Here is a 12,113-nt window from a genome sequence, read left to right on the forward strand (position 1 = left end):
ATCTTCTACGCGGCAACTCTTGTGGCCATCCATCAGATCATAGGTAGATAACTTGTACTGGCCCGGAGATATATAGTTGAGTAACATCTTTATATCGTCCCTACTGTAACTTATCACAAGCCAAAGGCTGGGTTTATAGATTTAGTCTTGTCAGTACCTGGGAATTTCCCAGGCATAGACTGAATGCATAGGGGCTTGATCACTTCATATAATTCGTTGAAGTTTTATCTTTATATGTTCATTTCTGTCTAACGTTTATGTTATAAGAAAGTAGTTTATTAATTAACTCTAACTATATATTCTGCATAGGTGTTTTTGAAATTTATATAAATATATACCTGTTATGTAGTTTCTTCAATCTTATTAACTAGCTGATAAATTAATTAAATTAACTAACCTTACCAGGGGATTACAAGCCTATATAAACTGGACGCGTTTTCGTGAAGTCGCGCCCATTGCTTATCTCTATGATAGTGCTTGGTTCATAGTATAGTATTGAGCTCTCATTTTGAACGCTGATTGGCATATTTATTTCCTGGAATCTCTTTTCTTCTCCATCTTGGTCGGAGTCCTTAGCCGGAGATTGTTGTGAATGCCTAGCCAATCGGGAGCAAGCCATATACTGCTATTCAATTGCCGATGTAAGAAATTGGGAGAAAGAAACTAAAATGTTCAGCAGCGCACTTAAGACTGACCAGTCCAAATGCAGATCCAGGAACTAATACGCTAAACATTATAAATATATACGATGCATATTGGAAATCCTTGTCATCTTTCAGCTGGTTTATGGCAAGGCTGACTTATATTGTTGTTAGTATCAAGATAAGATTGACGCGAAAGAAGGTGAAAGTCTATTAGGTACATGTACGTTCCGACGTATTAATATCTCGACCAATAGCAATCTGTAAATGCAACTGCGTAGTGGGACTGTTTCTACCGGCAAACCGTAAATGACTACCAAGAGATGGGTCCGTCCTGCCTTATAAATCCCGCGGCATCATCGATACCTAGGACCAATGACGATATGCTTTTTTCGTTTTCTTAATATCATTATAAGAGTAATACAAGGCTGGCAATGTATTTATCCCCTTGACTAGCATTCAACTGTGCCCTACTACAATTCTGCACAGTATGCAAGGCTTCGTTAAAAAAAAAAAAAAAAGAATGGCTCGTGCGGTATTACGTTAGCCAATTATTTGCTATTTGTAGCTTTAAGAGTCTGATTTCGCGAAATGACGTTGAGCTTCGCGTATTAGTCAAGGGGATAACGTCATTTCTAATGCCAAAAATATTGATAATGGTCTATATAAAGTAAATAGAAATAATCAACTGGTTTTACAGATGATCGAGGTTACTACTTGTAGTCCTCGGCGGAAGTTGTTGGTTCATAACGTTTAAAGTCTTTGGACAAAGCTTTAGAAGCGCAATATAAATGTTGATAGTTGACATAAATAGTACCTAGGTTAGGTAGAGACCTCAATTGATCTAGAATTCCCTAATCTTAACCTTATTTTAACAATCGAAATTTAATAAACTGAAGGGCCGATAAAGGACCGGTGAGATGCCGCATTGGCCTATATTCGTCAATGTATGCATCGCAGCCTGCTTCTTGCATGAGAGATTATTTGATATTATTTGATATTTTTTTGGTCATTTGGACTTAACAATGCACTGTGCGCATGTTGGTATGCATGAAATATGTACCTTCTTATTACGACGAGGATCTTTCCTTACCTCATTAAATATTTGAGATGAAAAATAGAAGGTATTAGGCTAGTAAAGAAAGTGCGACGTCGTTGTAAAATGTATATTAAGATGTGTTACACTGTCGAAGGTACTTTCAATTTTATGTGACAACCAACCTTAAAATATATTCTTTCTTTTTTTTTTTTTGTGTTCTCAACTCTATCAACTGTCAAAATTTGATATTTGCCAAGGCTAGCCCTAGCTGCATTAATCTTAGATGTGTGAAAAGTGCGGGGAAGAAAGCATTCTGACAGACTTGCTTGACCTTATTGGTGACTTTATCTTAATGAACCATAGTTGGGTCTCTCTTGTCGCCCAGGCGCTCAGGCCCACACGGTACAGGAGTCGCGGAATCGGGGAGTCGGGAACTATGGGTGCTGTAAAAACGGTAAAGATAAGCCGTCCTATTACCCAAGGCCGGGCGTCCCTCTCACCCCCAAGTTCTTACTTGTTGAACACCGACAAACAAGCCCTCTAAAATGTGTTTATTGATGGAAACAAGAAACAAACTATCCAAGACTCAAAATGCCTAGTTCTAACTCCTCGAAATCCTCAAAATCTTCGCAATCTCCTCCAACAACTCGAACTCCTCGAACCCGAACAGGCTGTTGGGCCTGTCGAGATCGAAGTGTTAAATGTGATGGTACGTCTACTAAACTAACCCACTTGAGAAACTATGCCTGTTATTGTAAGGGCTAAGCCGTAGCCGAGTACAGAAGCTAGACCGCGTTGCCGGAGATGCCAAAAGACGAATCTAACTTGCCACTATGGTATTCGCCTTCAGTGGCTTGAAGATTCCGTCGCTCGTGGCATTCGTCATGGTCGCCAGGGAGTATGGCGCCCAAAACAGAAAGATGTTACCCGAGACGCATGCACGCCTACAACACTTTTAGAGGGACGTTTTCAAGAATCACCAGGTTCGGCAAAGTATCGCGCTAGATCTAAAGGCGTTGTATACTTCTTGAATACCTTCTCGAAGGATATTCAATTGTACTGGAATTCGCAAGGCTTTAGAGATATTCTTAATGATATAGCTCTACTTGAGGGTGACCATGCAGAGGAAGACGATAGTATTAACCAGTCGTTAATAACTCAAGCTAGCGTCGAAGGTCGTTATAAGCCTCATTTAGTTCAATATGGAGGCGGGTCCCGCACATTCCCCTGGAAGTTAGCAACACCGTCGGAAGAAACATTAGTTTCACGCATCAACTAGCCAGATTCGATGAGTTTATACCCCGGTATTATACTGAAGTCGTCTGCGCTAATGCCTCCCTGGTTGATGCTCGGCACTATAACCCATTTCGTTATCATATTGTTCCAATGGCATCGCATTCAGTACTGTATTTTCTGCTATGTTAGCAGTGAGTGCCGTCAAAAATGGCGGCAAAAGATCCTAAATTTCACCGTAGAGCTTTGGTGCATCGTCACCGGGTACTGGTGGACGTTAAACGTATCCTGGAAAGCGACCACATCGATACAGCCAAATGTCTCGAGGCCCTCGTAGCAGTTGTTATGCTATGTTGGTATGATGTGAGTCTTCTTCCTATTCTGAATTTGTGGCTGTAGCTCACAAATAGTGATTACCAGATTAGCGACAATTGCAAATCAACTTGGATAAGTCATCTTGTGGGCATATTCGGACTCTTGGATGTCTGTCTGGAACAGAATATCTGCTCCGCCGATTACGAAGGGATACTGCACTTCGGCCAGCAATACCTAATGTATCACTTAATTATGGCCAAAAGCACCCTTCACGTTGATGATGTGATACCGTCATATAAACATATCCTAACGAAACTCCTGGGAAGTCCGGCAACCACATACAAGGGGCGCAACAACACAAATTACGCGGGCGTGGAAGGGCCTCATAACGAAGTGTCACGAACCATGTCGTCCACTTACGGAAACGGGGACTCCACAGCACAGCGAGGTTTCCGTCTCGTAGGTCCTAGCTTTAACGAAGAGCTAGACAAAATTGATACCCATCAAGGGTTTAGTAACCGCCTGCTTCTTATTATTAACGACATATGCGACCTGCGTGATGCTCAAAACTCAGATGAGCCAAGCCATCAAGATGCCGATATGGAAGCATTAGAACGTAGGGTGATTGAAATTCAATCCAAGCTTGATACCCTTACACAGGTGCCGCCGGAAAATACCTACCAGAATTCGGAGGCTGATATAGATCGTGATACTCGGCGGAAACTTGAAAAGGACCGAGTCAGGTCAGAGTTTATTACGATGACAGCAGACTCGAACAGGCTGGCTGCACTTCTTTTCCTCGATGAAACTTGCGCTACTCATCTCCCTCATATTGTTCCGCAATGCCGAAAGAGCCGCTCTGCCATCATCCAGAAAATACTTTCTTATGTCAAAACCATCTGCGAGACGGGACCTATCACTGCCGCCCTCCCTATTTGGCCAGTATTTGTGGCTGGATGCATGGCCTCTACTGATGATGACCGCCTGCAAGTGATGGAGATATTCGACATGTTTCTAAGTGAAGGGAAATTCGGAGTAAGTTGATATCCTACCTAATGGTGGCCCGATATTCCTCAAATACCAATGAGAGGTTCTCTGTTAACATTCATTTCAGAGCCTACCACCAGCGCTTACAGTCATTCAGATGGTTTGGCGCCAACGTGATCTAGGATGCGACGAAAACCCGCGAAAGATACTTTTCGTATCATCTGGTGACTTTGCTGGGTGTTGTGATGGTAAGGATCGTGCTCCCACGTCGCCTACGAGTCGTAAGCAGCGAACACGATATCCTTGGGAGCGTGCGATTTCTATGCTGGGAGGCTCATCATTACTGAGCCTTACATAAATGTGTGATTTATGCGGAAATTTAAGGAGTTCATGTCGCCGTTGAAATGATGGAATAATTTGGAGTTGCGCTGTACGACTTCCGGTTCATACTGGCTTCTTTTTGCTCTGGTAACCTTTGGCCCGCCAATTTACCCATTGATTTTTTGCGACCTAAACATTCCGGTTAGCTAACGTGAGGCAGATATAAAAATGGGTTTATTGGCTGGCAGGCCGGGTATAATTGTCTGGTAAGGATTAAGGGTGATATACTTAGCCCGATAAAACCCACTGCGGGTAGAAAGTTATTTGTATTTTGGGGGGAAATCCGAATTTAAATTAGCTGTTAGTCATGGTGATGTTAACTGAGTGATGTATCTACTCTGGGTACTCTTCGAATCCATGTTTCCACTACTCATCAAGCCTAGGTAGCTTAGAGAATGCGGCGTGTCCCTATTCCTTCGCGACATATCTAAAGTCTAGATACGATGAGCGAAACTGCGATGGCCGACACGATTAGGATTCCTAATAGGCTGAGATATCAGTTCAAGAGCGAGCGTAACCTAATCCTGGTTATTTCATAATCGAGCGATTCCGCTGAGTATATCCTCAGAGTTGCGAATTATGCAGTGTTCTGTCTAGGGCAACTTAGATTTATGCTCTTGAAGTCAACCCTGGTGTTGCGTTTCTGTGCATGGCATTGGGATAGTTACATCTCCGAGGACGGCTTCGTGCTACTTAGGATCGTTCATTAGCGCAGCCGCATAAATCGGTTTGATCTTAGCCAAGGTCGAATCTCGAGCCGTCATGATATGCACCGGCAATCAACAGCCCGGCCCATCCTCACTATCAGAGGAACTGCTTGCTTATCTTTCTTGGCGACGATATCCATAGACATCTTACAGGGCAGTTCTTCGTTGGTTGAATCAAAGGCGGGCATTGAAGGTATCCCTTGACTTGAAAGTACCAAAACCCTAGAAAGCTGCAATCGCGACAAAACTGACTCTTATCTTTTCCGTTCCATCCCTCTGATTAGTTCATAACTTCGCAGAGGGCGTACGATATTGCGATATAGCTACTCGATAAAGCCCACGTACGATGAATGTGTTTATCAATGCAACATGCAGCCTTCTAGATATAGGCACTCTTAAAGGTTAGGTAGTCAAATTCATATCTACCATGAGAAGTTGAGACCAACAACACATTTCGGAATGATAGCTTTAAGACAAGAACAGGAATCGAAGAGCTAAGGCATAATAAATATGAGTTAGGTCCTCCTAAGAATATAAATATGGGGTTTATGGCGATCACTAAGGTCCACCAGGTATCGGATTTAGGAGCTTTTTGTCGAACAAGTTGGATGGCACATCACATGAAAATCAGAAGGTCCAAAGACACTAATATAAACTAGCCCCATTTGACGTTCCCCGGGAATTAGTAACTGAAGGTCAAGCCGATAAATCATGAGAGCAGGCTTGTTCTTAACTACTCCATCACATCGTGGGATCCACATTGCCACAGTAACTGTACCGCAATTGAAGGTCGAAGCGAGGTCATAGTGTACGGATTAACCCGTGCATTAGTGCTTCCTATTAGTACCTAGATGACAGACAAACCCCACCACTTTAGTTCGAGATAATAGCCTAAGGGAGTCCAAGAGACCAAGAGTATTCCTAAGACATTGTTGACAATATACATACTAATCCTAGATTACCCTACTAACTAAACCGACGAATCAAAAGCCTCGCTATTCGTTATCATTCCCTATGCGGCAAGTCTTTAGAGATATCACTTCCTTGTCAACCGACACAAGCAGGACAAGTTATAAGGCGGCAGTTGTAATTATCTTATCAGATCCACCGCCAAGAGTTGCTTTAAAGAAAACATACCATGATATCCATAGGATAGGGATTCCGATTTGATTCTACGGCCCCCGAATAATTGTCAGTATCGCCGATATAACAGCCCACTAAAAAGTCCTAGCATCCCATTTTCTGGTACATAAAGCCTGCCCGGACCCACCCCGTGAGGATCTCTGATACACTTCCGGCACTATCGCACGGCTTCTGGACCAGACGACGACGAATCCCTCCCTTCCTGGGTATTAGCTCAGCACCTCCGGAATCCTTGATGTTGTCCCGGGCACGCAGACGAAGACTATCCTACCCAGGATCGCCTGTCGTGACAATTCTACTGGTGGGTTCTTCCGTGATTCAATAATACTGGTGGATTACATATGTAGCACATATATTAAAGGTGTATAATAATTATGTAACCTCCCCAGTACGTCGTATGACTCCCGACATTTAACAATAGAGGTTAGTCCAAGCGTAGGAAGATGTACCTCACCACCAATCGAGACCTGATCAGTAAGTATACCTGAAATTGAGCTTCTCCTTGTCCGTCATATCAGAAAAGGCTTCTCGTGATTTCTCTTCTTCTGTCTGGGATACCGGAGCCCCTCCTTGCAGCTTATCACGTTTGGCATTATCCCAATAGCACGTAAAACCATAAGCTGCAATAGTCACGGCACTAACGATAAGCGATATTAGGAGTCCAATATACCCTTTGTGGTATTCTGGAGCGTCATCGGCGCGGAATACTTGGGGTCCTAGGATATTTCCTACACAGTAACCTAAGAAAAACATTGCATTCAGCGTGACCTTCTTAGTATGCCCTGAAGTGTTAGCCATGGGAAGAGAAGTGCACATAGTGTAAGGTGCCCAGTATGAATAGAAGGCATAGTAGGCACCCAGGAGACTAAGCTTGTTATCCGAAGGAAGTTTCCACAGCAATATCGCCGTAGCCATGGGAAATAATATGGCGAATACGATGAGGACGCACCGCCAACCAGGAGACGACTTGCGGTAACGTTCAAGATTATAGACCAAGCCGTAGCGATAACGCCGGTTGGTATTCCTAAGAGGGTGGTGTCTAGGGGACTGAAACCCATGCCATTGACGATTATGGCCGCAAACGTAACCAGGCCGCCTGCAGAAAGATCCATGTCAGTATGGCTATCCAGTGGATTAGGGGCGGGTTCATTTTCTACCATTTGGGATATTGATAGCACAAGCAAATATGGAGATCAGCCAAGCTCTTGGTTCCATCAAGCACTCCTTAACCTGATACCATTTGATCTTCTTATCCTCTATGCCGGTATTGCTTTTGCGGACCCGTTCTAGACAGACGTACTTCTGTCGATCCGTCAACCACCAGGCCTCGACTGGCGAGCTTGGTAGGAACGCGTAGAGGATCACTGCCCAGACGGTAGTGATACCTCCGAGAATATAGAATAGCAGTCGCCATGGGGCAACACTGGAATTGCTATGGCCGACGCCATACGAGAATAGTCCTGTGATGACAGAGGACAAGGTATTGTACCAGATGGCGATCCTAATTGGTTGTTCGTCGATGGTCCACCACATGGCCGAAACTAAGGTACAGACGGGGAAGACCACAGCCTCGAAGATGCCCACTAGTACAATCGTTAGCTTTGAATACTTATCCGCGGATTCATTAAGGATTATGGGACGACTGACTCAGAAAGCGAACGGATGCTAGACTCGCGAAGTTGTTTGTTCCACCGGTAGCAAAAGTAAGACCCGCCCAAGCAAGGACCGTTATGGCATAGAACGACCGAATTGGAAGTCTCTGGATCAAGACATTACCAGGCCATTCTGCGATTAAGAAGCCAAAGTAGAAGATGGATCCTACCCAGGAGAATTGGTCACCGACCAGATGGGTATCCTCGCGCATGCCATAGATCGCCGCATTAGAGATTATGACTTTGTCTACCGCCGATATAATTACTGAAAGGGCAAGCAGAGGCAGAATGATCAGGTCGACTTTCCAAAGTACGCGTCGAGCTTCTTCTTTAGTGATGGGCTCGTTGACAATGGATTGGTCCAGGGAGGCGAGAAACTGAGCAGCGACGTCGGCGTCGCGTCCCAGTCCCAGTCCCACCAAGTCGCCGACTCCATGATTTCCAGCCTCGGTTTCAGAAAGCACAGTCTCCTTCTGATCCGTCTTGCTCGCATTAGAATGATGCATGGTATACGTTTGTAAACCGCGGGCTTTAGCCGTGGATTCTACTGCTGGAGGTTTAGTTTAATGACGCGTCGAGACAGTCTGCTACAGATCCTAGAAGATCTGGGGTGTGCGACTGTCAGACTTATGGCTTGCAATACGAATTAGAATAATAGCGGCAGTCGTAATCGTAACCGTTACCTTTAATCCCCATGGCAATCGATCCTTTCTTAGCCCATGATATCCGAGACGCCATTACAGAATACTTGCCAATGTTTTACACGCGCTAGAACGATCGCAGAGTTCAGCATCACACATCTGGAAACCCTCCATGGTCCGAGCTTCCCAGCGTCAGCCGAAATAGTACGGTTCGGTTCTGAGAGAAGCTCGAGGCGACGAATGGGTGGCAGCGCCTAGATTCGGCATGTAACGTCTGATAACGGGAACCTGGTCTTAGGGCCGTGCAATGCTATATTTTCATTTGCCCGAGCCAGGGGTGTTGAAGGTATTGGCTGCGTACTGTGGAGAAAAGTCCATCCAAAAGGAGTTGATGTAGCGGGGAGCTCTGGACAACTCCGATATATTCTTACTAAACAGTTCGAGATAGCATTTTGACCAATAGAAATTGCGGAAGGACTTTGGGGAGAAAGAAGCGGCCGCATGCTAGGATCTGATGTAAGTAATTATCTACCTAGTCTATCCGCAGATCTAAGCGACATATGTATGCCGTCGAGCACGATATCAGTTTGATGAACCCCAGTCTGTCAATTGTGCCGTGACTGTTACCGACTCTCTGGGTCATATTTCTGCGGCTATGTCGCCCTGTGAGCGCTTATTGGCTGGTCATTTTGATGTGATGTGGTCAGCTTCGGTATGAGTATGGCGCTATCATCAATTACTTACTATTGAGGTAGTTTAGTTATCTTACCAACAAAGAATATAGATTTTTATACTCGTACGATACGAATCTTGTTCTATGAATGAATGCTACAATGCTTTTTGGTCGCACATGGCACAGGTGCCGTTTTGAAACCTAAGATCTAAACACCAGAATCCAAGCATCGCGATATAAATATCACGACATGCCACTAAAGCGTACGTAGGTATTCAATAAGGCTAGTTGTTGTAAGAATGTAAGTAGGTAAGAATTAAGGAAACAAATATGCTATTACACGAAGAACTATGAACCCATTCGAGACTAAACCACTAATGTAACTCCTTGTTCCTAAATGTTTCAGTGGCCTAGGGATGGCTAAAGGGATTCTAATAGTTACGTATGTAACTATGATCAGGTCCGGATAGGTTCGGACAAGCTCGGAAACATCGGGATCTGAGATTCTTGGGTATCCTTCGTGGGCATAGATACATAGAAGAATGTATATTATCCTAACTAATAGCTACTAAGTCTATCTAATTAGGAAAGGGGGTTAACATAACCATGTACCTCTTCTCATCATACATATGTTGTGTAGCTATGCACGTGGTATTTCTGACAATTCTTGCGTGGCCGTGTCACCACGCCACGTCCCTGTCGATTTGAGTTTGGTATCGTCTTTCCACTGCCACTTCGGAATACTCTGCGACCCATGTTCCAAAATATCCTTGACAAACCCTCCAAAGATTGGAAGCATCTTGAACCCATGACCTGAGTCTCCAGAGAGGACAATAAGCGAGGAATTAGTGTCAGGGACAAAATCAATAATATAGTCAGAGTCTATCGTATCTGCAAACCAGCACAGGTGTTTGTCGATTAGTGGGCGGTTTGCAAATTGGGGAAACACCTCCTGTAGCAGTTTACGAATGTAGGCCTCGTCATCCAATGGAATGAATTGAGAATCCTCTAGTTTCTCGTAAGGAAGTGATAGTCCATTTTTAGTCATGGCGAAGTTAGTAAAGCCACCCCCCATATGGCAGAATTTGAGCTTGTTTGTGGCCTTGTCGGGCTCGAAGAAAAAGGCAAGGTCTCGAACATTAGTGACAGGTATGCCCCTGAGAGGCGAGGCCTCTTCAGGCGTTAGTTGGATGTGCACCACGCCCCAGCAACGACCAGTAACCTGTGGCCCTAACTGAGGAATCAAACCCGGAACGTCAGCACCCAAAGCCAATATGACCTTTTCTGCATGGTATATCTGGTTCCCACGCGTTTTAACCCCGACACACACCCTTCTAGATGATATGGCGTCATAAACTAGTTCAGTTACTTGTCCGTTGTCTCTACCAAGGATGAAATTGACGCCCAACTTAATACAGGCATCATAAACAGCTTTCGATGCGTCTGCCGAATGAGCATACCCGGCAAGCTTGTTAAAATAGCCTGACCATCCTGCCGTGGGACCAGTAAACGCGGGTGCAACCTTCTTTATCCCTTCTGCGCCGTGAACGAGTGAAACCTCCTTCTTGAACCTCTCATGCTCCCTGATTGAAGTAAAGTAATTCGTAACCACATCCTTGGTTGCTTGCGGAGCGCTTTCCGAAGTCACATTTAAAAAGCCAGTTTGACGAAAATGAGGTTTGTACAACGGGTCACTCTGCCATTTGTCGATGGCATCCTACGATGGTTAGTGCGTTAGTGAAAGACTAGGGGAGGCACATCGATGCTCGTCAACTTACTATAGCGAGACTCGTGTAGAAATTATCAGCATATTCAGCACGGATGACTTTGTTGAGGTCGTTGCCGGCAGAGAAACGACTCGGCATCACATCATCTTTTTCGAGAACTGTGACTTTTGTATAACCAGAAGAAGCAAGAGTGTACGCGGTGGCAAGGCCAAAACAACCTCCACCAACAATCAACACGGATGGCTTTAGGGAATCTTGGGTAGTCATTGTGGCGAAGAGCAAATAAGTGCTCGCAAGTAAATCGTGATGTTCGGAAAGTTTACAACTACGAAAGCTTCTTGTGATACTACTACATTGGGGACATCGACCTCATTTTTATAATGCTTCTCGTCTTTATCAAGTGGAAACGGGGTGTGCCGATCCACAAGAATAAGTCGCACGATGGATAATTCTGCCGCGACTTGACGTGACAAGGACACCCCTTTAGACTCTATGATAGTGGGTAACGTGGAGGATAGGAAATTTGTTCTCCCTCTAAATTCTTCTAAGTTCCCTTTACATCTACGTTTAGGCGTGCTATGGTAAGCAGGTGTAGGCGAAACTACTAGGGAGACAGGGTGACAAGGAGGCTAGGCGACACAAGACTACACGATGGAGGGTTACCATGACCAGTTAGGCAAGATAGGATAGGCGACTGGGGATTACTAGGGAATGCCAACTAGGGAGTGCTGGGCTTCATGGATATATGTACCAAGGATATATTTGTACTAAAGGAATACACGTGGCATTTAGGGGCTAGGGGATTTCATACATGTCGTACATATCGTAGGTAAGTATGGTTACATATTAACCTGGGAGGTATATACATACGTACTAGGTCTTCGGTAATACATATAACTACCATATACATACTTATGTTAGGTAGTATAATAATAATAATTAATACCTCAATATAATATGTATACATACCTACC

At 44.4% G+C, this 12,113-nt stretch overlaps 2 protein-coding genes across 2 annotated transcripts; both read right to left on the reverse strand.

The window, feature by feature from the left end:
- Positions 1–7,592: 7,592 nt before the first annotated feature.
- Positions 7,593–8,604, reverse strand: GL218_09022 (uncharacterized protein; the record flags this gene model as incomplete). Its single annotated transcript, XM_033585842.1, has 2 exons — positions 7,593–8,029; positions 8,094–8,604. 2 exons carry the CDS (start codon positions 8,602–8,604, stop codon positions 7,593–7,595), a joined length of 948 nt encoding a protein of 315 aa, XP_033439992.1.
- Positions 8,605–10,052: 1,448 nt separating this feature from the next.
- GL218_09023 (L-pipecolate oxidase) lies at positions 10,053–11,406 on the reverse strand (the record flags this gene model as incomplete). The annotated part of the gene is made up of 2 exons (XM_033585843.1): positions 10,053–11,129; positions 11,191–11,406. The coding sequence occupies 2 exons, from the start codon at positions 11,404–11,406 to the stop codon at positions 10,053–10,055; spliced, it is 1,293 nt and encodes a 430-aa protein (XP_033439991.1).
- Positions 11,407–12,113: the final 707 nt, after the last annotated feature.

The sequence above is a fragment of the Daldinia childiae genome (genome assembly GCF_008694065.1).
Source record: "Daldinia childiae strain JS-1345 chromosome Unknown Scaffold15, whole genome shotgun sequence".
Classification (NCBI taxonomy): domain Eukaryota; kingdom Fungi; phylum Ascomycota; class Sordariomycetes; order Xylariales; family Hypoxylaceae; genus Daldinia; species Daldinia childiae.